Genomic DNA, 27,318 nt, shown 5'->3' with positions numbered 1-27,318 from the left:
AAAATGGATTGAATGAAAGGAGAACTGCAGAAGGCAATGAGTGTTTGATGTCACGAAACAGTCTGTGGTTGTCAACTCTGCAACAAATTCTTTTTGTGGGTGAGTTCAAACTCACTACCAGAAAACTCACTCAGTGGCTACTTGTACATCTGTACACCTGCTCGTTAATGCAAATATCTTATCAGCCAATCATGTGACAGCAACTCAAGGCATGAAAGCATGCAGACATGGTCAAGAGATTCAGTTGTTGTTCAGACCAAACATAGAATGGGGAAGAAATGTGATCTAAGTGACTTTGACAATGGAATGATTGTTGGTGCCAGACAGGTGGTTGGATTATCTCAGAAACTGCTGATCTCCTGGGATTTTCACACACAACAGTCTCTAGAGTTTACAGAGAAGGGTGCAAAAAAACAAAAGGCAACAGGTGAATGGCAGTTCTGTGGGTTAAAATACCTCGGTAGAGAGGTCAGAGCAGACTAGCTAGACTGGTTCAAGCTGACAGGAAAGTGCTCAAATAACCACACGTTACAACAGTGGTGTGCAGAAGAGCATCTCTGAATGCACAGCATGTTGAACCTTGAAGTGGCTGGGCCACAGCAGTAGAAGACCACGAACATACATTCAGTGGCCACTTTATTAGGTACAGGGGGTAATTAATGAAATGGCCATTGAACGTATATTGACTGACCAGGGGACAATGGAGAGATCAGGGACCGTCATGGAGATTCAGATCTCTGGAAAGGAAGGAAACAAAGGAAGCATCTCACTCTCATTCTGATCTGTTCTGCTGACTCAAGAAAGTGTCCAGGAGATGTTGTGCCCAACGGGTCTGGGCACATATATGGATGTTCATTTATTTTCACTTGGTTCGTCATTATTAATGGCACATGTAACATAAGAGCCATTTGCACTCACAACTATGAACAGTCATTCTTGTTTAAAGTATAACTATTTTAAGAATTTTGTCTTCTCTCATACAGTCACAGAGTCATAGAGCACTACATTGCAGAAACAGGACCTTTGGATCACCTTGTCCTCTTTGTCTCTTTTGGAGAGGCAATCTGATTAGCAATAGTCAGCATGGCTTTGTCAAGGGCAGGTCATGCCTTACGAACCTGATTGAATTGTTTGAGGATGTAGCAAAACATATTGATGAAGGTAGAGCAGTGGATGTAGTGTATATGGATTTCAGTAAGGCCATGCAAGGCTCCTTCAGAAAGAAATAAGGCATGGGATCCAAGGAGGCCTTCCTTTGTGGACCCAGAATTGACTAGCACACAGAGGCAAAGGGTGGTTGTGGATGTTTTGTATTCTGCATGGAGGTCGGTGACCAGTGGTGTTCCACAGGGATCTGTTCTGGGACCCCTCCTCTCTCTGATTTTTATAAATCACCTGGATGAACAAGTAGAGGGTGGGTTAGTAAGTTTGCTGATGACACAAAGGTTAGGGTGTTGTGGATAGTCTGGAGGGTTATCAAAGGTTACAGTGGGACATCGATAGGATGCAGAACTGGGCTGAGAAGTGGCAGATGGAGTTCAACCCGGAGAAGCCTGAAGTAGTTCATTTTGGTAGGTCAAATTTGAAGGCAGAATATAGTATTAATGGTAAAACTCTTGGCAGTGTGGAGGATCAGCAAGATTTTGGGGTCTATGACCATAGGACACTCAAAGCTGCTGTGCAGATTGACAGTGTTGTTGAGAAGGTGTATGGTGTGTTGACCTTCATAAACCATGGGATTGAGCTCAAGAGCCATGAGGTAATGCTACAGCTATAAAAGACCTTGGTCAGATCCTACTTGGAGTACTGTGTTCAGTTCCGGTCACCTCACCACAGGAAGGATGTGGATACTATAGAGAGAGTGCAGAGAAGATATACAAGGATGTTGCCTGGATTGGAGAGTGTGCCTTATGAGAATAGGTTGAGTGAACTTGGCCTTTTTTCCTTGAAGCAACAAAGGATGAGAAGTGACCTGATAGAGGTGTATAAGATGATGAGAGGCATTGATCGTGTGGATAGTCGGAGGTTTTTTCCCAGGGCTGAAATGAGGGGCCTAGTTTTAAAGTGCTTGGAAGCAGGTACAGAGGAGATGTCAGGGGTAAATTTTCCACACAGAGAATGGTAAGTGCATGGAATGCACTGCCAGCGACGGTGGTGGAGGCGGATACAATAGGGTCTTTTAAGAGATTCTTAGGTAGGTACATGGAGCTTAGAAAAATAGAGGGCTATGCGCTAGGGAAATACTAGGCAGTTTCTAGAGTAGATTACACGGTCACACAACATTGTGGGCCAAAGGGCCTGTAATGTGCTGTAGATTTCTATGTTCTGTGTTCTAGTCCATTCTGAACTATTGGTCTACCTCATCCCATCAACCTGCAACCCAGACCATAACTCTCCACACTCCTCCCATCCACATCCCTATCCAAACTTCTCTTAAATGTTAAAATCAAACCTACATCCACCACTTCCACTGTCAGCTTGTTCCACACTGTCACCACCCTCTGAGTGAAGAAATTCCCCTTCATTTTCCCCTTAAACATTTTACCTTTCACCATTAACCCATGAACTCTAGTTCTGCTCTCACCCATCCTCAGCAGAAAAGGCCTGCTGGCATTTCTCCTATTTATACCTCATATAATGTTGAATACCTCTGTCAAATCTCCCATCATTCTCCTGTGCTCCAGGGAATAACATCCTAACCTATTCAACCTTTCCCTATAACCCAGGTACTCAAGTCCTGATAACGTCCTTGTAAATTTTCTCTGTACTTTTTCAACCTTATTGACATCTTTCCAGTAGATAGGTGATCAAATCTGCACGCAATACTCCAAATTAGGCCTCATCAATGTCTAATACAACTTCAACATACCATCTTAAATTCTGTACTCAATACTTTGTTTTATGAAGGCCAATTGGTCAAAAGCTCTCTTTATGACTCTATCTACCTGTGAAGACACCCAAGAAATTGTGGATCTGTACTCCTAGATCCCTCTGTTCTACCACATTCGCCACCATTCACTGTGTAAATCTTACCCTGGTTTGTCCTCCCAAAGTGCAACACCTCACACATGTCTGCATTAAATTCCACCTGTCATCTTTCAGCCCATTTTTCCATCTGGTCCAGACCCTGCTGTAAGCTTTGATTGTCCTCCTTGCTGTTCGCTCCACCCCTAATTTGCTGATCCATTTTGCCACATTATCGCCCGGGTAATTGATAGAGATTACAAACAACAATGGACATTGCACCAAGTCATTGGCCTCCAGTCAGAGAGGCAACCATCTACTCTGGCTTCTCCCTGAAAGCCAATGTCAAATCCAATTTACTCCCTCATCCTGAACACCAAAGGACTGAACCTTCTTGACCAAGCTCCAATGTGGGACATTCTTAAAGTCCAAGTAGACAACATCCACTGCCTTTCCTTCATCAATTTTCCTGGTAACCTTCTTGATAAACTTTATATAAGATTGGAGACTGTAGTACATTTAGTACAGAAGTCCAGAGTTCATTTGTATCTGTGATGGAAGCCACAGTCTGAAGTGTTGTCTATTCACTGTAAATTATTCCCTTTATTTACTGAAGTGCCCTTTAAATAACCAACTACTTAAAGAAAGAAGGGGAGGTAAACCAAAGCAGTTCCAACTTCCTGAAGTCCTGAGAAAGTTTCTAATCTCCTCCATTCCTCCCACAGCTAAGTTGTACTCCCCTTTCCATCCCCCCGATCCCTTACCTCAGCAGATGAGCAATTATCATTCTGCATCCCTGGGAGTGAGGCATTGTCCCTGGGTGCCACAGCAAGTGAGACCGCGATGGAGGCAGACTGGGAGTGAGGGCGGCTGGTAAGTTTCTGTGGAGTGCCCATTTTCTTTCAGCAGAGGACCTGTTTAATTCGAAGTTCAAAGAAAATTTTATTACCAAAGTACATATATGTCACCAAATATAATCCTGAGATTAATTTTCCTGCGGGCATACTCAGCAAATCTATAGAATAGTAACTATAACTGTATCATTGAAAGATCAACCAGACTGCAGAAGACAACAAACTGTGCAAATGCAAATATAAATAAATCGCAATAAATAATGAGAGTATGAGATAACAAGATAAATAGTCCTTAAAGTGAGATCATTGGTTGTGGGAACATCTCAATGGATGGGCAAGTGAGTGTGGTTATCCCCTTTGGTTCAGGAAGTTATCCTCTCTGTTTCAAGAACCTGATGGTTGAGGAGTAATAACTGTTCTTGAACCTGGTGGTGTGAGTCCTGAGGCTCCTGTACCTTCTTCCCAATGGCAGTAGTGAGAAAAGAGCATGGCCTAGGTGGTGAGGAACCTTGATGATGGATGCTCTTTCCTACAAAAGTTTTTCATGTAGACGAGCTTAATGGTGGGGAGGGCTTTGCCCGTAATGTACTGGGCTGAATCCACTACCTTTTGTAGGGCTTTCTGTTGAAAGGCATTGGTGTTCCCATACCAGGCCAGTTAATACACTCTCCATCACACATCTATAGAAGATACCTATTCAGAAGGCAAACAATGAAACAATCCCTCAGTGAGGTAGTGAGGGAAGACTAGTGTACAACATTCGCTGATATCTTAGGAGTGTCAGTAAGCAGGACTTGATGATATACCATATGACTTCAGGCCAAACAAAGCACAGCAGCCAGTCAAATAAAGATAATTTTATTGAGTTTCATTGGCAAGGGCCCAGGAGTCAGGTCAATTACTCACTCTGAACCAAGGTTGCAGACCAGTCAAAGGTGGTATCCCATTGACCAAGGGGCGTCCCTGGCTTGGAGCACTCAGGTACATACCCTGGAGTCCATTTACCAACATTAGGCTGAGTTAAAAGTGAGGTGTGTGCTTGAGGGTGAAGGCTGGAGTGTGCCTGGCGTGAATGGTGAGTCGAAGGCTGAGAGTGAAAGACAGGCTGGGGTTGGGTGAGCACGGTATCAGTACATGGGTGAGCGAGGGACAGAGAGAGAGAACGAGCAGCCTAATAATGAAAAAATATATAAAAGCACGAGCCAGGAGGAGTGCGATGTGAAACCGTGGACCAAGTTGACCATGGAACACTTCAGTCCATTCCCCGGTGTCCATCTACAATCTCATCCCCAAATCATGAGGTATGCTAGACATGTGACTCCCTCTTCCAAGCTCAGAATTACTCTGTCATTGTACCCCTTATCCAAGTGACCTCAACATCAATGTCTGACTGAAAATCAGAAAGATCCTGATGCAGAAGTTCAAAACTTTCACCTGGGGCCAGGAGGAACAGAGGATCCCAGTCACAGTCACCAGCAGATGTAGGGCTCTCTCCTAGCCTCCAACGTCCCAGATGATCAGAATGAAATTACCTCTTATTCTTCCCAACTTCAGAACTTATGAACAAATTTTATTCAAACTTTGCTCATTGATTGTCCCTCACATCCATTATAATCATATGACAGTGTACAAGAAGGGCCAGGTTGCCTCTACTTCCTGACGAGACTGAGCTCCTTTGGGGTATGCAGCCCTCTCCTTCACATGTTCTACCAGTCTGTTGTTGTCAGTACAATCTCCTGTGCAATGGTGTGGCATCAACATGGTGATGCCAACAGGCTTAATAAACTGTTTAGAAAGGCTGGCTCTGTTATTGGAGTCAAACTGTGCACACTGGGGCTGTGGTAGAACAAACGATGCTAAGGCAAATCCTGTCAATTCTGGACAATGTTTCTCACTCTCTGCGTGCCACCTTGACTGAACAGAGGAGCACTTTCAGTAATAACTGCGCTGCTCCAAAGGGTGCTATATGAGGTCATTCCTACCCTTGGCCACTAGGCTCTACAATGAGTCAATCTATGGCCGAGAAATGATGACCCCCCTCCTGTTAGACTGTTTGAGGTAACTTATATTTTAATTTTTTCTTACTTCTCTTCTCATATTTGTATATTTGTAATGCTACTGTGACACAATAATTTACTTTGCGAACAATGAAGTATCTATATCTGTATGAACCTTTATTGTGCTAAAGGAAGTTTATATGACAACAGTATTTTGCTTAAGTGTAGCAAGACTGTAACATTTTAACCCTTTTTCCACGGAAGTAAAAAATAATTTTTGTCCTAATTGTTTGCATGTTACCTATCAATGTTTTATATCCAAGGACCTTCTAAATAATCCTGAGTATCAATATTCCTAGTCTTTCACTCTTTTAAAAACTGTTTTCTTTTTCCATTCTTCCCCCACATAACCCTCTTGTTTCCTTGTTCTCGGCCAATCACTTAACAGGTCTTTTTTGCAGTATCTTTGCATTCTCTTCACCGCTCACTTGCTCTCCCAATTTTCCCAGAAAGTTTGGATACAATACTTCTACTATATCTCCGAAGAGTGAGGATAACAGCTGGGGTCACCCATCTTGTAAAGACGCTGCCCAGAAGAAGGCAATGGCAAACCACTTGTGTAGAAAAGTTTGCCAAGGACAATCATGGTCATAGACCATGATCACCCACGTCATACGACACGGCACATAATGACGATGATGATGATTTCTACAACCTGTTTGTGAGGCATTGACATAGACTGTAAGTCTTCTGTTATTAAACATCCCCTCAAGCATCACGGGAGACCTGCTTCTTCTTCGGTTATTTGGGTTCAAAGGTGGTTGATGAAGCCAACATGGAAACCCTTTGATCTTCCAAGGATGGGCAGGAGGTGCCTAACAGCTCAGAAGGATGTAGCTTCTGAGGTGGTGAACTCTCTCCACCACTTGGACAAGCCTCTGCCAGGAGGAGTGGAGGATCCCACTCAGAGACACCAGCAGAAGTAGGGCTCTCTCCTCAACCTCAGCACTCCAACTGATTAGAATGAAATCACCTCTCATTCTTCCCAACCTCAGAGCATATGAGCTAATCTTCACTGTGCACAGAATGCAGAATAAAGTGGGACAGCCACAATGAAAGAGCAGTGCAGATAAACAATAAGGTGCGAGAAGAAAATGAGGTAGATTTTGAGGTCAAGAGTTCATCTTATCATACAAGGGAACCATTCAATATTCATATAACAGCAGGGTACAAACTGTCCTTGAGCCTGGTGATAAATGATTCAACCTTTTGTATCTTCTGTCTGATGGAAGGAGGAAGAAGAGAGAATGTGCAGGGTGGTGGCAGTCTTTGATTATGCAGACTGCTTCAAAGAGGCAACAAGAAGTGCAGACAGAGTCGATAGAGGAGAGGCTGGGACTAGAGATTGCCAGAAATCAATAGGGATGTTGGCCAGAGAAGGTTCAGGAGTCAAGTGTTGAACATGAGAGCAATGTAACTAAATATAACTAAGGTCTCAGGACTGGGGTTGCCATCCTTGGAAAGAACACTCATGCTTCCAGTGAAATTGAGAAGAGCTGTGGAGAGAGCATTGGTGGCATCTTTCCTGTGCCTTGACCTGCTTGCTCTGGGTAACCTATGGACAGGAATCACTGATGCTCAGTAGACCATGTCTAAGGTTTTAATCTTTAAACACTACTTTTCTCCATCAAACTAAGGCTGTGCTGATGCATTGAAGATGATGGTGAATTTTTTATCATGGATATCTGACGTCACTGTGAAACGAGAATGTCACAAAGGGAGCGATGGGAACGGACCCAAGTGCAAGACACAGACGCTAAAGTACAAGGAACAGGACTTGACCAGAGTAGGGACGTGACAAGATACAGACAAGGAGCAGGGACAAGAACACAGACTTGGGCTAGGACATGGACTAGATGGGGAACCCAGACAAGGAACCATGGACTAGGAGCATGAGCTTGGGCCTCCGAGCCAGAGACTGGACAAGGACCCAGAACCTGGGTCTTGCCTCGGGCTCGGGCACCAGAACCAGGCAAGGACATGACATGACTAGAGGACAGGACGTGGCTGGGGTCTTGGCTCTTGAGGCTTGCAGGCTGGGGTCTTGGCTCTTGACGCTTGCAGGCTGGGAGCTGGGGACTTGGAATGCAGAGGCTGATAACTCGGAGGCTGGAGCTCAGAGACAGACTGGGAACTGAACATCAACATAGAGCCGGGACTTATCCTTCGAAAAGCCAGGATTCATCTTTAACTCGACACTAACACGAGACTGGACAGTACATGGACATAGAGCCGGGACTTATCCTTAGACAAGCCGGGACTCAACTTTATCTCCACACCAAGGTGGGTAATGGCAGAATGGCTAGACGTACCCAACAGGGGCAAAGACAAGACAAGACAGGACCACCCCCACAGGGCAACGGGAGAACGGCCTGCCTTACCCCACGGAAGCGAGGACAAGACAAGACAGGACCCCTCCGCAGGGCATCGGCAGAATGGCCTGACTTACCCCACGGAGGCGAGGACAAGAAGAGACAAATACCAAAGAACGACAGACAGTTCCATCTCTGCTTCGGGGTCGCTCCGAGTCGCAGTTATGGCCAGCAACCCTAGCTGGCTATGGAAACAGCCGGATCCCTACCTAGCTCAGAGTGGCTGGCAGCCACTCAGCTGGTCCAGGAAACAGCCAAATCCATACCGTAAAGACAGCTCTGACTACCAACAGCAAGGCCCCATGAAGCGATGGTTCTCCAACACGGCCTAAAGATGGCAAGTGGCCGCTCTAGCCTTCCACTGGCAGGTTGCTCCCAGGGGATCTTGACAAGACAAACCAACAGCTCATGCTCAACCCCAAGGCTACTTATATTCCAAGCCCCAAGATGGGAATCAGGTGCCTAAACCAAAAAAGGGACAGCTGGAAGACCCGGAGTCCTGAGTCCACAGACCGGACCGTGAACTGGAATGCGGACTTCACGGACCAGACCATGACAGAGAAGAGGTCCACATTTTCCAACAGTGCATTGTGAATCTTCATTGTTGGAGAGCAGAGGATGTAGATCAGTAGGGGACTTTGGTCTTGAAGATATTGAGTGTAAGGCCCACTCTTTTTGTTTAATGAACAAGATGATGATTACTTGGAGCCCATTCTCCAACAGTGTGTAATACAAACATAGTCTGCATACTGTACCTTGACCACTCCAATGACCGTAATGGTGGTTCTAGAGCGCGGGCACATGAATGGTTAATCAACAGTTCAAGACTGATCTCCACTCTCACAGGATGTTTGTTGGAGGTGAGGTGCAACCCTGAGGAGAAAAAGACGAAGCAAACTGTTGGAGCAAGGGTGTAGCCTTCTTTGGTGCTGGTCGTCACTGAGCTCGGTTCTGTTGAAAACTCACTGGTTTCATCTATGCTGTTGTGGCGCAAGCACAGGATGGAGGTGAATTAGTTGAAGAGGTTGTGGGCAGATGAATTTGAAGAGGGCTCTCCACAGTTCCCTCTGACTGATGGAGTCAAAGGCTTTAGTGAGAATGAATAAGGTATAGTGGCTGGTGATACTCCCTGCAGTTTGTCAGCTTCCTTACAGGGTGAAGGTCATGTCTGCTGTGCTTTGAGATGGTTGGATACTTACAACATTCCACCAGCTACACCCTTTGTCTTAAAAATTACCCCTTTCTTCCTACTGTACATACTGCTCCTTAACTGTCCTCGAAAGCATCAGCCCTAACAAACCTCTTGACCTCTTGTATTGCACCTTATTGAGTAACGTGCTGAAGATTCAGTTACATGACATCCACCAGATCCCTAATTTTCCTCAAATAAAACAAAAATTATAGCATTCTCAGCAGGTCAATCAGCAGCTGCAAAGGAGAAAAACAGAGTTAGCTACAAAAATAGACAAGAGAGTGGCCATTCTATGGTAATAGACACATTTGCAAAATTCTTCTTTGACAAGAAATCACATTCACAGTTTGGAGAGATGAGGACAACCGGCAAGTGGTAACTGCATCGTCTGCAAGATCCCTGCCAAGTTTTGCACCACCTTGGGCAGGTGATATATTAGTTTGTTCATTATGTGCCATGTCACATGACGTGGGTGAGCGTGGTTTTTCCATGACCATGATTGACCTTGGCAAATTTTTCTACAGAAGTGGTTTGCCATTGCCTTCTTCTGAACAGTGTCTTAACAAGACAGGTAACCCCAACTATTATAAATACTCTTCAGATATAGTCTGCCTGGCGTCAGTGGTCGCATAACCAGGGCTTGTGTTATGTTCCAGCTGTTCATACGACTATCCACCACCTGTTCCCATGGCTTCATGGGACACTGATCAGGGGGCTAAGAAGGTGCTACAACTTGTCCAAGGGTGACTTGCAAGCTAGCAGAGAGAAGGGGTGCCTTACACCTCCTTTGGTAGAGATGCCTCTCCACCGTGCCCCCCCCCCACCTCCTCCCAATATATCACTAATCCTTTAAAATTACTGGGTTAAAATCTTGGAATTCATTGCCAGGCCACACAGTGGAAATGGTACCACCACATGTTTTCTCCACCAAAGCATACGTCTACACCATACTATAATGGACCTTATTTAACACATCCGTCTTTTTAAAAAGGCAACAATGATATCATTATAATAATAGTAAACAGGAGATCGTCTGTTTGAGTAATCTGTGGAAAATAACACAGATGACTCAGAGCAAGAGTTTCCAAAGCTGTGTCACCTTCCGTATACTCACGTTCACATTGTGAAGTCTTATAAGCTTTTTTCACCAATGCCTTACATCCTCAGGAGGCTAAAGAAATTTGGCATGACCCCATCGACCCTTACCAATTTTTACCGATGCACCACAGAAAGTATCTTAACTGGATATATAACAGCCAGGTGCGTCACTGGAGCTGCACATGACCACGAGAAACTGCAGAGGGTTGTTGACACAGCTCAGCACATCATGAGAAATAGACTCCACTCCATCTGTCCTCATTGCCTCAGTAAAACAGCGAGTTGCATCAGAGATCCCAATCCATCCTACCCATTCTCTCTTTTCCCCTCTTCCACGGGGCAAAAGATGCAAAAGCTCAAAAGCATCTGTCACCAGACTCAAAGCCAGCTTCTACCCCACTCAATTAAATGCTTCTCTAGTATGATAAGATGGACTCTTGACCTCACAATCTAACTCGTTATGACCTTCTGCTTTATTATTTACCTGCACTGCACTTTCTCGGTAGCTTTCACACTTTATTCTGCATTGTTATTGCAGAGGAGCATGTATTTTTTTATTATTGAGAATACTTACAAGAAAATGAGTCTCAGGCCGGTAGATGGTGACATGTATGTACTTCGATAATAAATGGTTCTCGAGTATGAAAAGATGACCTTGTTCTACCTCAGTTCACTGTTCAGTGATTTGATCTGTATGAACAGTATGCAAGACAAACTTTTCACTGTACCCTGGTATGTGTCAATAATAAACCAACTCCAATATCAAATTTGATGCCTGTTACCACTTCATTAATAATAGGATCCAGCATTTTGGCTTATATTAGGTCTCTGGTTTCCTCTATTTTCTCTTCCTCCTTTCTTAAATAGTGAAGGCATATTGTATACTTTGTAATCTGTGTAATCTAAGGAATATAGGAAGATGTTAATTAACTAATTCACCACCACCATAACCATCATATTCGTAACCTTGGGATGCAGGTCATCGGCTCCTGGGATTTGTCTGCTTGCGATCCCATTAATTTCTCCAAAACTATTACATTAATGCAGATTGATTTTAGCTGTTCATTTACTCCAGAGCTATAACTCTCCATTAATTCCAGGATTTTCTCCACCTTCTCTCAGGTGAAGATAGACAGAAAAATATTCCATGGTAGCCTAGCGATTAGCGTGACACTGTTACAGCTTGGGATGCTCAAGAGTTCCGAGCTCAGAGCTCACTTCCAGTGTTGTTCTATAAAAGTTGCTGTATGTCCTCCTCATGGAATGCATGGGTTTTCCCCATGTGCTCTGGTTTCCTCCCACAGTCCAAAGACCTACCGGGTAGGGAAATTCGTCATTGTAAGTTGCCCTGTGATTAGACGAGGGTTAATCGGGGTCGTGGGGCAGTGTGGCTCGAAGGGACAGAAGGACCTACTCTAGGTGTATCTTTGAATAAGTAATAAGTAAATAAATTCCTTTAATTTCTCTGCCATTTTCTTACCCCCAATGTAATTTCTTCAGTATCAGTCTGTAAGCAACCCACTTTAACTTGGTAATTTCTTTCTTTTCACAGGTGTAAGGACAGCTTTACGGTCTGTGGTGACCCTCTTGTAATCTAGTTTCTCTTCCTTTATCAATGTCTTGGCCTCCCTTTGCTGAACTTTTTCCTCAACTTTATCTTTCTTTTCCTTTTGGCAACGTTAAATGGGCCTCACACTGAATGAAACTGGAGAAATGGCAGAGAAATTAAACAAATATTTTGTGTCTTTCCTCATGGAAGAGAAAATGGAAAACTTCATTCCCCAGTGTTAGCCACAGCTGAACCACTTCCCTTGTTGTTGTTTTTGTGTGTCTTAAAAAACATAGATAATTGTAACAATAACATATCCATCCTTTAAATGGTAGCTGTTGCTTGTTTACTGGTACAGGTTTTAATGTTGGTTCCCAATCTACCATTAGCAACTCATGCCTCAAGCATTCAGTTTGCTTTATTTAGATTTAAGAGTCTGTTTTTGACTTCAGCTGCATCGTTCTTCATATAAGTTTCTGTCCTACTCTAATCGTTCATCCCTAAAGGGCTTGATTACTAATTAACTCTTTCTCGCTGTACCAGAACTAAAGTACTCTGTCTATTGTCAGTTCCTCAACATACTGAAGTAGAAAGCTGGCTTTTACCCATTGCATATGGTTAGTCTCTATTTCATTTATACTTTATTGATACTAGAACGTACAATCATCACAACGATATTTGATTCTGCGCTTCCCGCTCCCTGGATTACAAATTGATAGTAAATATTAAAAATTTAAATTATAAATCATAAATAGAAAATAGAAAAATGGAAAGTAAGGTAGTGCAAAAAAACCGAGAAGCAGGTCTGGATATTTGGAGGTGCGGCCCAGATCTGGGTCAGGATCCATTCAGCAGTCTTATCACAGTTGGAAAGAAGCTGTTCCCAAATCTGGCCATACGAGTTTTCAAGCTCCTGAGCCTTCTCCCGGAGGGAAGAGGAATGAAAAGTGTGTTGGCTGGGTGGGTCGTGTCCTTGATTATCCTGGCAGCACTGCTCCGACAGCGTGCGGTGTAAAGTGGGTCCAAGTTTAGTTCCATCTTCATATCTATTTGTCTCAGTTGATATGTAACAACTTCCGTGACTGTTGTACTGCTCTTGTTATTTGCAGCTCTAATATCCTGACTGTCCTTTATTGTTTCAGGACTTATAAATTAACTCCCACCAATGCTTTCTGTCAGTTACTATTTCTTAGCTCCGAACTGATCTACCTCTTGATTTTCTGACGTAAGATTTCTGACGTAAGATAGTGTGATTTTCCACTCTATCCTATTCTTCAAATCAGAATCAGAATCAGGTTTAATATCACTGGCATATGTCGTGAAATTTGTTGTTTTGTGACAGCAGTACATTGCAATCCATAATAATAAAAACTGTAAATTACGGTAAGAAGTAAGTACATATTTTAAAAGTTGGATTAAACAAGTAGTGCAAAAACAGAGGAAAAAGTAGTGAGGTAGTGTTCATGGGTTTGTTGTCCATTCAGAAATCTGATAGTGGAGGGGAAGAAGCTGTTCCTGAATCATTGAGTGTGTGTTTTCAGGCTCCTGTACCTCCTCCCTGATGGTAGCAATGAGAAGAGGGCATGTCCTGGGTGATGGGGGTCCTTAAAAATGGATGCTGCCTTTTTGAGGCAATGCCTCAAAATCAAAGTTCAAAGTAAATTTATTATCAGAGTACGTATATGTCACCATATACAACCCTGAGATTCATTTTCCTTGGCGCTACCCCGCCTCCTTTTCCATTTTGCCTTTCTTTTCTAAAGTTTAAATAATTTAATTCTCAATTCATTCAATTTGCAACAATATTTCCCTTTGATCGTACCCATTTATTAGTCTCATTAATTCATGTATTTTGCTACTAATACCGGGTACATTCAGATAAAAGCCTCTATTTGCTCCTTTCCATCAATTTCCTGCTCTGACCCTAACCAGAGCAGAATTATCTGTATGTCTGCTTGTCCTTCCTGACAGACCCCTGGTTATATTTATCGACTTTGCAGTATTGTATTGTCTATTCTTTTTAAGCTTTCGAAACTTCTCCCCATCAGAACCACAGCCCCACATATTTAAGTCCAAACCTTATTTACACTCCTCGTGGTTTGGTTTGCAAAGATACTGGTCTCAGTCCCATTTAAGTGAAGCCCATGCCCTACTGTCTAATGGCACTTTGTTTCAGAATCTACAACAGCGTCATGTTGAATTTCTCATGTGAGTAATACTTTTCGTCAGGAAAGCTGAGTGAGATAGAGGAACAGCTGCCTCACAGCCTTGGTGACCTGGGTTCAATGCCGAACTCTGGTGCCGTGTGTGCAGTGTTTACACGTTCGCTCTCTGAGGCATGGATTTAAGACCATAGGACATAGCAGCAGAATTAGACCTCCCTGCCCATCGTATTTGCACCACCATTCCATCATGGCTGATTTATTGACCCTCTCAACCCCATTCTCCTGCCTTCTCCCCGTAACCTTTGATGTCCTGACTAACGAAGAACCTACCAGACTCTACTTTAAATATACCAAATGTCCTGGCCTCCACAGCCATCTGTGGCAATGAATTCACCACCCTCTAGCTAAAAGAATACATTCTCATCACTGTTCTAAATGGACGTCCCTCTACTCTGAGGCTGTGCCCTCTGGTCCTAGACTCCCCCACAAAACATCCTTTCCGTATCCACTCTACCTAGGCCCAAAACCACCAAACACTCTTAATAATAACAATAACGTTAACCCTTTCATTCCTGGAATCATTCTCATGAACCTCCTCTGCACCCTTAGTCTTTTGCCTTTATTTCTTCTGCCAAAGTGCATGATTATACAGTTCCCTGCACTATATTCCATTTGCCACTTCTCTGTCCTAGTCCTTCTGCAGACTCCTGCTTCCTCAACACTACCTTCCCCTCCACCTATCTTTTTATCATCTGCAAACTTGGTCACAAAGCCATAAATTCCATTATCCAAATCATTGACATATAATGTGAAAAGAAGCAGTCCCAACACCAAACCCTAAAGAACACCACTAGTTAATGGCAGCTAACCAGAGTAGGTCTCCTGTATTCCAAATCTGTGCTTCCTGCCATTCAGATGATTCTTTATCCATGCTAGTATCTTTCCTGTGATACCATGGGAACTATCTTGTTAAGCAGCCTCATGTGTGGCACCTTGTCAAAGGCCTTCTGAAAATCCAAGTAAACAACATCCATTGACTCTCCTTTGTCTATCCTGTCTGGTATTTCCTCAAATAATTCCAACAGACTTGCTACGCAAGATTTCCCCTCAAGGGAACTTGCTAACTTTGGCCTACTTTATCATGTGCCTCCAAATACCCTGAAATCTTCTCTTTAATAATGGACTCCAACTGCTTCCCTACCATTAATGTCAGGCTATCTGGCCTATAGTTTCTTTTATTCTGCCTCCCTCCCTTCTTAAAGAGCAGAGTGACATTTAGAATTTTCCTTTCCTCCAGATCCATTCCAGTGCTGCCCTGCTGTCATCTCTGCTTGTGCTCCCTTCCAATCAACTTTGGCCAGCTCCTCTCTCATGCCTCTATAATTCTTTTTACTCCACTGTGATATTACATCCGATTTTAGCTTTTCCTTCTCAAACTGCAGGGTGAATTATATTATGTTATGATTACTGTCTCCTAAGGGTTCTTTCTAAAATTCCAGTTCGTTACATAACACTCAATCCAGAACTGCCTTTCTCCTACTGAGCTCAACCAGAAGCTGCTCTAATCAGCCACCTTGCAGGCGTTCTACAAATTCCCTCTTTTGGAACCCAGAATCAACCTGATTTTCCCACTCTATGTGCATATTAAAATCCCCCATCACTCTTGTAACATTGCCCTTATTACATGCCTTTTCTATTTCCTGTTGATATTTATATCCCATGTCATGGCTACTGTTCGAGGGCCTGTATACAACTTCCATCAGGGATTTTTTTTTAAACTTTGCCATTCCCTAACTCTGCCCACAATGATTCTACATCTTCTGATCCTATGTCACCTCTTTCTAAGGATTTGATTTTATTTTCTACCAACAGAGCCACCGCACCTCCTCTGCCTACCTGCCTGTGATTTCGATGCAAGATGTATCCTTGGATGTTAAACTCCCAGTTATGATCTTCTTTCAGCCATGACTCAGTGATGCCACAAAGCCATACCTGCCAGTCTCTAACTGTGCTACAGGATCATCTACCTTATTCCATATACTGTGTGTATTCAAATATAACACCTTCACTCTTGTATCTGTCACCCTTTTCAATTTTGTCCCTCTTTTCACACTGCAACTCATCCCACTGACTGCAATTTTGCCCTGTCATCTGCCTATCCTTCTTGACAGTCTCACTGCACACTGCCTGTGCTTGTAAACCAGTGTCCCTATCCTCCGCCTGTCACTCCGGTTCCCATTTCCCTGCTAAATGAGCTTAAACCCTCCCTTTAGCAAACCTGCCAGTGAGGATATTGGTCCCCCTTGGGTTCAGGTGTAATCTGTTCTTTTTGTACAGGTCATGCCTTCCCCAGAAGAGCTCCCAATAATCCAGAAATCTGAAACCCTGCCTCCTGCAGCAATTCCTCAGCCACTCATTCATCTGTACTATCATCCTATTCCTGCCCACTCTAGCACATGACAGTGGGAGTAATCTAGAGGTTACCACCTTGGAGGTCCTGCTCTTCAGCCCCTTCTCTAACTCCCTATACTCACTGCACAGGACCTCTTCCTCCTTTCTACTTAAGTCATTGGTGCCAATATGCACCATAACCCATGGCTGCTCACCCTCCCTCTTCTGGAGTCCCCCTAAGACTTCCTGGACCCTAGTACCTGGGAGGCATACACCATCCTGGCATCTCTTTTGCTGCCACAGAACCTGCTGCCTGTTCCCCTAACTATTGAGACTCCTATCACCATTGCTCAGTCTGACTTTACCATTCCATGCTGAACTTCAGAGCTGGCCACAGTGCCACTGGCCTGGTTTCTGCTGCTGAGTCCTGACGGGTCATCCCCACCAGCAGTATCCAAAGGGATGTACTTCTTGCAGAGGGGAATGGCCACAGAGGAACCCTGCACTGACTGCTTACTTCCCTTACATCTCCTGGTGGTCACCCACCTATTACCTGAAGCCTGCACTCTGGATGTGATCACCTCTCTATGAGGCTTTCAGCCTCCCGGATGATCCTGAGTACATCCAGTTCCTTGATGTTGTCAGTCAGGAGCTGAAGCTGGGTGCACTTCCTGCAGATGTAGTCATCAAGGAGACCGTTAGGTACTCTGAAATCCCAGATCTCACAGCAGGACCACTCCACTGTCTTAACTACCATCCTGCCTATACTTGTTATATTCTAACTTCTCAAACTTAAGTTCTAGCCTGTGCCTGATCACTCTAACACTGTCCACTCCCACAATGGCCGCTCCACTTAAACATCACTTCTTTTTATTGACCCTTGCTAAGTTACCCAAGCAATCGCCTGTTCTACAGACAAGGCCCCAGCAGGCACCACTGGCACGTGAAGTCATAAGGAACGATCTCCAACTCAGACCTCCCACTCTGCAGACAAGTCCTGGCAGGTCCTGCTCACTTTTTAAAAATTGACACGTTTCTTTCTGGTACTTTGCTTTCCTCCTAAGTCCCACAGACATGCAGGATAGTAATCTAAATAGAATCTGGAGGGATGGGTGAGATTTGGTAAGAATGTGGGGGAACAGAATAGAATTCACATAAGATTGTCTGCGTGGATACAGTAGGCAGAAGGTTGTAAACTCCATTGGTAATTGTTAGGAATTCAAGCCGTAGTGCAAGCAGCACACAGTCAGTTGCTAGGGAGCACAGGCGAGGAATGGGTGTATACCACAATGAAAGGAGAGGTTAATAATTCCAATTAAAGTGAGTAGGGTGCAAAGGAGCTCACAAGGATTCTGCACGAGATGGCTTACTTGTGTAAAGGACATCTATGGCAGGAGGTTGCCAGGGAGCTGTGTCCTTCAGGAATGCCTGCATTTTTTGGGTGTCCTGCACCTCCCACTTCCAGAATACAGATGCAGTAATGACCAAAAGTTGAAGGTTCCCGTTCTGTGTGATGATAGGAATCAGCTCCACTTTCTTGCTTCTGCTCAGCCTCTCATTGCATTACAGTCAAGCTCAGTTTCTCTGTTCTCAGGACTCGGCCATCATTCTTCCCACTCTGATCCATTGGGTTCCCACTGTTCCCTCACAGACTTTCTGCCCACTTCATCTCTTCATCTCTCTCTTTCTTCATTATTTCCTCCTCTCACTCTCGCATTATCTCTTTGTACCATATAGCATATATTATAATAATGGACTACTTTATGTTTTAGTAACACATCGTTGCATGCATTATTAGGCGCGAATTGATCTGTATGTGTGTGGCAAGTTCGGACTCTACCAGTAAAGAACCATGAAACTTAGTTCCTGTCTCAAGTGTTTTTATTAATAACATAGTTACGTAAACAGGCCACTTAGACAACAAATTGGTGACGAGAATTATGAACCTACATCTTATCGGAACGCTGTGTTTTAGTTGATAATGACATTCGGAGAAGAAAGAGAATGGAGAGGAAAAGGAGCGACATACGCATCTAGACGGAGTGCGCTCGTTGCACTAGCAAACAGGACATGTGAGTCAAGTGGAACGTGCAGTGACTGCAAGGAGCTAGCTAAAAAGAAAACAAGGAAAAACAGGACTTGATGACTCTGAGGAGGTGTTCATGAAAGAAATAGCAACACTTCAGGACATGAAGGCAAAGATTGAGATTGAGGAAAATATATGTCCAAAATTTCACAAAGCCAGACCAGTGCCATATGCAATCTGTCCTACAACAGAGGCAGAGCTGAAAAATCTGGAGCAGATTGGGGTCCTGTCAAAGGTGGATTGTTCAAGCGATGAAGAAAACCTCCAGCACAAAACCAGGAAAAACCAAGGTGCGCATATGTGGTGACTTTAAAGTGACTGTTAACCCAGTTCTCCGCACAGTACAGTATCCTCTACCTCGTATTGAGGACATCTTTGCTTCCCTGTCAGGAGGGGAACATTTCACAAAAATCGATTTGGCCCAGGCTTATCTCCAAATGGAAATCAATGAAGCATCCAAGAAATACCTGACAATAAATACACACAAAGAACTTTACCAGTACAACAGGTTTGTGTTTGGGATAGCATCAGCTCCTGCAATCTGGCAAGGGGCAATGGACCAGATGACAACAAATATCTTTCTATCCTTGAACAAGTGCTCACCAGGTTACGAGAATATGGGCTCAGAGCCAATCGACAGAAATGTGAGTTTTTCAGAAAGGAAATTTCATACTGTGGGCATGTGATCAACAAGGATGGCTTACACATGTCTCAAGACAAGATAGAAGCGGTGCTTAAGGAACCACCACCCGAAAATGTGTCCCAGTTGAGAGCATATCTTGGTCTAGTGAACTACTACCACAAGTTCCTGCCTAACCTATCCACAGTCCTACACCCACTAAATGCACTATTACAGACAGGGACACAATGGAAGTGGACTGAGTGCTGTGAGAAAGTGTTTCAAAAAACTAAAAAACTCATAAGTTCGGAAGGGGTGCTCGCACAATTTGACCCCTCCTTACCAATCTGACTGGCTTGTGATGCCTCACCCCATGGGATAGGAGCTGTGTTATCGCACAAGTTTCCAGATGCCTCAGAAAGACCAATAGCCTTTGCCTCAAGAAGGTTAACTTCAGCTGATCGCAACTACGCACAGATTGACAGAGAGGCCCTATGCCTCGTGTGGGGAGTCAAGAAATTCAGTCACTGCCTATATGGCCAAAAGTTTACTCTGTTGACTGACCATCAGCTTCTCCTGTCAATCTTCAACCCAAGAAAAGGCATTCCAGTAATGACAGCACAAAGGCTGCAGCGATGGTCTCTTTTCTTAGGAGGTCACATGTATGGCATTGAATACAAGCAACACGGCAATGCAGATGGTTTGTCACATTTACCACTGGCGACTTCCGAGGTAACTACACAAGTGGATTCAGCAGAGGTCTTTCACACAACAATAGTTGAACGATTACCAGTAACAAACAGCCTCATTGAAAGGGAAACATGCAATGATCCCACGTTGTCAAAAGTGTATGACATCACGGTAAAGGGATGGCCAGCGTGGGGTAACACACTGTTTCCAGCCTTCTCATGAAGGAAAGAGCAGTTGTCAGTGTGTCGGAGAACACTAATGTGTGGCTCACGAGTTGTGATTCCTCCCAAGCTACACACCAGAGTGCTGGAGAAACTGCACGAGGGGCACCTGGGTACTGTGAAGATGAGAAGTCTTGCCCGTGCTTATATGTGATGGCCAGGAATCGATAAGCAGATTGAGGGCTTGACCAAGAACTGCTCTGGATGTCAAAAGATCCAGAACACACCAGCACAAGCCCCTCTCCATCCATGGGAGTGGCCCTCATCACCATGGCAACAAGTGCACATTGACTTTGCTGGACCATTCATGGACTCTATCTTTTAATCGCCATCAATGCACATTCCAAATGGCCAGAGGTCATCAAAATGAAGACAATCACACTGGAAAAGACCATTACGGTGCTAAGGACCATGTTCTCCAGGAATGGCATACCAGAACAAATCTGCACAGAATATGGATGACAATTTGTCTCTGAAGAATTCCAAAGTTTGGTGAAGAACAATGAAATCAAGCACTTTACCTTGGCCCTTACCATCCATCCACAAATGGCTTGGCAGAAGGACTTGTGCAGACATTCAAGAAAGCCATCAAGGCAATGGACAGTGAAAATCGACCACTGCATCACAAGAGAGACAACTTCCTCCTTGCCTATCGTAATGCAGTACATGCAACCACTAATCAGACTCCAGTGATGATGTTTCTGAACAGGAACCTGAGGTCCCGCATGGCTCTTCTCAAATGAGATGTACGGCGTGATGTGGAGAGCAGACAGTACAAACATTTGAATGCCAAGCCAACATGGAGCTTCAGTATGGGACAGTCAGTTCTTGCATGTGATTACCGGACTGAAAAGTGGCAGCTGTGTACAATTTCCGCCATCGACAGTCCACTGATGTATACAGTGGAGGTGGGAGAGAACGTATGGAGATGTCATGTGGACCAAATCCTGGATGCTTAGGTGAAAAACACAACACCTTGCCCGCACTCCCCTGACATAGAAGCAAACACTCCTGATGTGACTACATCAGCCTCATCTACAGATAAGCCTGTCATCAGTGCTGATGACCCACCTGATGTACCTGTGGAGACTCATTCCCCAAAGCAAACGTTTCAGGACAGACGTCACCCAGAGAGGCAGAGAAGACCTCCCCAGAGACTTGAGCTCTAAATGGGACTTAGACCAAAGGTAAAAAAAAGGCTTGTTATAATTTGATATTATTAAGTTACTTTGTTATAATTTGCAAACAAATGATAGGCGTTTGTATGTTAAGGGTAAATACATTTGCTTAGCATAGTGCCCCAGTAAAAAAAAACAGTTGATACACTATTAAAATAAAAGGGGAGGAATGTACCGTATAGCCTACAGTATAATAAGGGACTACTTTATGTTTTAGTAACACGTCATTGCATGGGCTATTAGGCGCGTATTGATCTGTATGTGTGTGTCAAGTTCGGACTCTACCAGTAAAGAACCATGAAACTTAGTTCCCGTCTCCGGCATTTTTATTAATAACATAGTTGTGTAAACAGGCTACATACACAACACTCTTACTTCCTTTTTCTTTCTCCCCCTGTCCACTCAGCCCTTTTTCTTGCCCTCTCCTCAAACTTTTTGTGCTCTGTTTTACATCATTTATGGCCTCTCGCACAAATATTTTCTCTATCCTGGTTTTCCTCTTCCCCTTTCCTCTCTGCCTCTGCTTTCTCCATTTCATTCTTTGTCATTTTGTATTTCTTTATTTTTTAGTCTTCCACATCTTTCCCTCTTCCTCTTTCCTCTTACATCTTTCCTCACCCAGGGTTACATTTTGCACTACCCGCTTTGCTTTTTTCACTTGCACTCTGTCATGTCTCTTTGATTTCACAAATCACATTCAAAGTTGCAAAAATCCTGAACAACAGCTTGTAAAATGTTCTGAGATCATTTACAATTTAATCGCAGCAGAGGTTGCAGAAGTTCTGGCAGTTTTCTGTGTCAGTTATATTGAATGCATGAACATTCAGCACAGCTTACCTGGATCAAAGAGGACTCAGGCTGAAAATCTGACCTGATGAACTACAAAAAGTTTTAGCGAGTTTCTTCACCTGGTGTGGCTGAGAAAGTCTCTCTTGAGTAACCCTCACTTCCCTGTGGCTCTGAGTTGGATGTCACACATTTGCCTAGCGCTAGCTTTAGATAATTCGTGAGTATGTGTATGAATGCGGTTTACCACGTGTTTGTCTCCTGCCACATTCCCTCTGCCTGCACTTTATCAGGGAGTATATGCAGTCTGTTAACATTTAAAGTGACAACAGTTTTCTTTTACTGGGCAGGACATTTAAGATGTTAGAAACATCATGCTGTCAGAAATATTACAACATTACTTTATTCATTGGCAGTGGCAAAAATTGGACAGTTTATCCATTTTGCAGAGTCTCACAGAGAGGTCATGTGATCTCCAAACCTTCGCTGACCTTTTCAAAGACAGATCCAATTAAACCCAGTTCCAAAGCACTTAATACATCCAATTTCTTTCCAGACGTTACTCTTGAATATGCTTCAACCACCCTTGCTGACAGTGCATTGCAGATTACAGCAATTTTTTGCATTACTATTGTCATGGTAACGTAGCAGTCAGTGCAATACTATTACAGCTCCAAGCGTTCGGAGTTCAATTCCAGTGCCATTCTGTAAGGAGTCTCCGTACTCACTCCCCGTGGAATATGTGGGTCCTCTCCAGGTCCTCCGCTAGCCCAAAGATGTTAATTGTCATGTGATTAGGTTAGGATTAATGGGGTTATGTTGGGTGTTGCTGTGGTGGTGTGCCTCGAAAGGCCTACACAGCACTCTATCACTAAAAAAATAAATTTTAAAAACCATTCTCCCTGCCTCCTCTCTGGCTTTTGAGACCAGAGCTGGATTACTTAGTAATCACAATACAGAATGGCCCCATCAGACCCATAATGCTTTCAGACAGAGTGATCCTATCAGTCCCGTTCTCCCCCACTTATTCTAGAGGGACATCTGGAGAAGAAGGATGCTTATGTGAGAATGCTGTTCTTGGATTACAGTTCAGCATTCAACACCATAATTTCATCCAGGCTCGACCGGAAGCTCAGAGACCTCGGCCTTCACCCTGCCTTGTGCAGCTGGATCCTGGACTTCCTGTCAGATTGACATCAGGTGGTAAGAGTGGGCTTCCTCATCTCTGCCCCTCTGATCCTCAACACAGGAGCCCCTCAATACTGTGTACTAAGCCCCCTCCTTTACTGCCTGAATACCCATGACTGTGTCGCCACCTTTAGCTCAAATCTGCTAATTAAATTTGCTGATGACACTACATTGATTGGCCTAATCTCAAACAATAATGAGGTGGCCTGCAGGGAAGAAGTCATCTCTCTGATACAGTGGTGTCAAGAAGATAACCTCTCTCTCAATGTGGAAAAAACAAAGTAGCTGGTTGTGGATTACAGGAGGAATGGAGACAGGCTATCTCCTACTGACGTCAATGGATCTGGGGTTGAGAGGGGAAACAGCTTCAAGTCCCTCGGCATCCACATCACCGAGGACCTCACATGATCTCTACACACCAGCTGTGTGCTGAAAAAGGCACAACAGCGCCTCTTTCACCTCAGACGGTTCAGGAAATTTGTTTTGGTCCCCCAAATCCTAAGAACTTTCTACAGGGGCACAATTGAGAGCACCCTGACTGGCTGCATCACTGCCTGGTATGGGAACTGTACCTCCCTCAATTGTTGGACTCTGCAGAGAGTGGTGTGGACAGCCCAGCACATCTGTAGATGTGAACTTCCCATGATCCAGGACACTTACAAGGACAGGTGTGTAAAAAGGGCCCATAGGATCATTAGGGACCAGAGTCACCCCAGCCACACACTGTTCCAGCTGCCACCATCCAGGAAATGGTACTGTAGCATAAAAACCAGGACCAACAGGCTCTGGGACAGCTTCTTCCACCAGACCATCAGACTGATTAACTCATGCTGATTTGAGTGTATTTCTATGTTACATTGACTGTTCTATTTATTATAAATTATTATAAATTACTATGATTGCACATTGCACATTTAGATGGAGAAGTAATATAAAGATTTTTACTCCTCATGTATGTGAAGGATGTAAGAAATAAAGTCAATTCAATTAAATACATATAGAGGGACATCTATTTGCAGATTTGCAGAACATAGTTTGGCCCCTACCCTCTAAATCCCACTTGTCCACACGCTTATCTGAATGCTTTTAAAATGTTGTCATTGTACCTCTCTCAGACACTTTCCCTGGCAACTCATTCCATGTCAGCATCCCCCACCTCCACCTCTGACTTTGATCTTGCACTCCATGAATTGCAGTGACCCCAGTGTAGTTTGGACATTTTTCTTTGGGAGCAATAGGATTATACCGATGTTTTAACCCATCCAAACCTCTTCACATTCACCTTTATGCGCACACAGGGTGGCTATGATTGAGCTGAACTTACCGTGGACAACAACTCCAATTAAAAGAGTGAGTTCAACAGGACATCTGTCAGTAACAGCTGACAGTGGAACTGTGCAACACTATAACGATATACGTATCTTGACTCTCTTAATACTCAGAAATCTGTCGATGTCCAGCTTGAGTACGCTCAGCCACTGAGACTCTATAGCCCACTAGGGTAGAGCATTCCAAACAGTCACTGCCCTCCCGATGAAGAAATCCCTTCTCATCTCTGCCCTGTGGGGCTGTCCACTTACTTTAAGAGTGTGACCTTTGGTACACACATTCCAATGAGGGAAAAACAATTCCACATCTGCCCTGTAAAGCATTGTTAAAATTTTGCCTGCTTCAATGGGTTCATTGCTCATGTTTCTAAACCCCAGAGAGCCTGCTTAAACTTTTCTCATAAAATAAACTTGCCGTCCTGAGTCAATCTGCATCATTCCCTCAGTTTCAAAGTAAATCCCTCCCTGGGTCATGGGAGCAGACTTGTGCAAATATTCTCAATGTGCTCTCACCACTGAACTCAAATAATTAGAACAAGAGTCATAAAGCTCTACTTCCTTTAAATTACATATAGTTTTCACACTCCTTGTTCTTCACACTCACACTCCAGGCACCCAAAATTAATGTTAATCGCCACTAACTCTAGGCAGATTCATGCACGTGCAGGCGCCTGAGGTCTAATTATTCTGAGCTGCATTTTAAATCCAATCTGCAATCCACATTCAAATCTGAAGATTAGTTGCTGGTGAAATTAATATTTGCCACGTACCCTAACACCTGAATACACCCTAGCAAATCTTGTCAACAGAATGTCTCTATTCTTGTGCATCAGTCTTTCGCAAACATGCTGTTTGTTTTTCTAATCGCCTTCTGTGCCGAGATGTTCATTTACAAGGACTTGTGTGCAAGGATTCTCAGATCACTCTCACCACCAGCACTTCTAATCTCTCTCTGGTTATGTACCTTGCCCTTCTATTCCAATGATCTGCTGAAGGAACTCAGTAGCTCATGCAGGGAGGAAAAGAACTGCTGACTTACTGAGCTGTAATCTGCCCCAGAACTGAGAGAGGAGAGGTGAAATGGCCGGTATAATCAGAAGAAGAGTAGCGGCAAAGGAGTCCGAGGCGATTGGCAGACTGAGAAGAGGAGCGAGATGACAGGCCAGTAGCGCCAAGTAAGACAGGTGACAGAGGGTGGAGTTGGGAGACTGTGGCAGGTGAATGATAGGTGGAGGCAGAGAGAAACAAAATGTGGAGCAAGCTAGGGAAAGGGAACGTGAGGACTGGAGACAGCTGCTGGAAGGAGATCCACAGGAACAACGGTCCGCCTTTCTGCTTCTCCTTCTTCCCAAACTGAGTGACCTCACACTTTTCCACATTGTATTCCATCTGAGTGAGTCAGATATTTATTAGAGAACGAGACATTAGATCATGCGTCATTGGTTATGTGATTTTTAACCACAAGACTTTTGGATCGTGGAGTTTACTCTGTGTTTGCAAATATTATTGTATTTATCTTTATTGAATGTTGAAATATCAGCAAATGCCCCTAAAAATGTTTGGTCTGTGTTTTTTTTTAAGTTGAATAACTCACTTTGTAAATCAAAAGATGATCACAAAATAACAGATACGACAAGTTTAAATTAAAATGGCCTCTGTAACACTTCCACTGTCTACAAACAGCAAAGAGAAACACAGTGTAAAAGCTATTGTTTCAGCAGAAACTGCTTCAAGTCTTACAGGTATATATATTTTAAATTTTTTTAATATTACATAGCAAGATATAAGAATAAGAATGAAAATTTAAAAACTGCTCGTTTAACTGACTGATCCACAGACTCACGAACGAAGCTGAGAATCAGCTGGCTAAAGCTGTTCTCAGGAGCAACAGCAATGTTACCCAGCCCTTGTAACAAAACACATCACAATACAATGGGCATCAAAGGCCTGTCAGAGCTCCGGTAGTTTGTGATATACTCCCTTCCTCCCTTCACAATTCCCTCTCTCCCTTTCAGTGATCCCCTCCTTCACCCCCACAATCCCCTACAACCCCCCAGTTTGAATTCATCCCACCCACCTGCTGGCTCATCCTCTGGATTCAGGGTTTTGATGAAACGTTGACAATTCCTTGTCCCCTACAGATGCTGCTCGAACTTCTGAATTTCTTCAGCAGTTGGCTTGTTTCAGATTCCAGCCACTGCAGTGCCTTGCGTGTGGCTCCAGCTCATGTTTCCTGTATGACTGATATACACACACATTAGTGAACCCCTCACTAAGTTTCTCTCTCTCTCTCCCTCCCACTCTCTGCCCTCTCCTTTTCTCACTCCCTCCCTCTCTCTCCCATTCTCTTTCTCTTCTTTTGCCCCCTCTCTCCCTCTCCCCCTCTCCTTGTCTTACTCCTTCCCTTTCTCCCTCTCTCCCCTCTCTCTATCTCTCCCTCCCTTTCTCCCCTCTTCCCCTCTCTCTATCCCTCTCTTTCTCCCCCCCCCTCTCTTTCTCTCTCTGTCTCCCTCCCTCTCACCCTCCCATGATCTATTGAGTGCCGAACAGGAGTGTGCAGGGGGGGGGTGCTGATTTACC

The 27,318-nt window shown here is 44.0% G+C and overlaps 1 protein-coding gene across 7 annotated transcripts in view; it reads right to left on the bottom strand.

Moving 5' to 3' along the window:
• The window catches only part of LOC134343521 (inositol 1,4,5-triphosphate receptor associated 2-like), an 86,419-nt gene that overhangs the window by 58,819 nt on the left and 282 nt on the right, over positions 1-27,318 (bottom strand). For 4 of the 7 annotated variants that reach the window (XM_063042268.1, XM_063042267.1, XM_063042266.1 and 1 more), the window contains exons 1-2: positions 22,274-22,414; positions 3,729-3,878 (exon numbers count right to left, since the gene is read on the bottom strand). In XM_063042268.1, coding sequence (XP_062898338.1) covers positions 3,729-3,860 — 132 coding nt within the window. In that variant the 5' untranslated portion in view covers positions 3,861-3,878; positions 22,274-22,414. Of the gene's footprint in view, positions 1-3,728; positions 3,879-22,273; positions 22,415-26,815; positions 26,980-27,318 lie in introns of those variants that run through there. The other 3 variants (XM_063042264.1, XM_063042263.1, XM_063042265.1) reach the window with 1 other exon arrangement.

The sequence above is a fragment of the Mobula hypostoma genome, chromosome 3 (assembly GCF_963921235.1).
Source record: "Mobula hypostoma chromosome 3, sMobHyp1.1, whole genome shotgun sequence".
NCBI classification, from domain to species: Eukaryota; Metazoa; Chordata; class Chondrichthyes; order Myliobatiformes; family Myliobatidae; genus Mobula; species Mobula hypostoma.
This window is presented reverse-complemented; position numbering and strand designations above follow the sequence as displayed.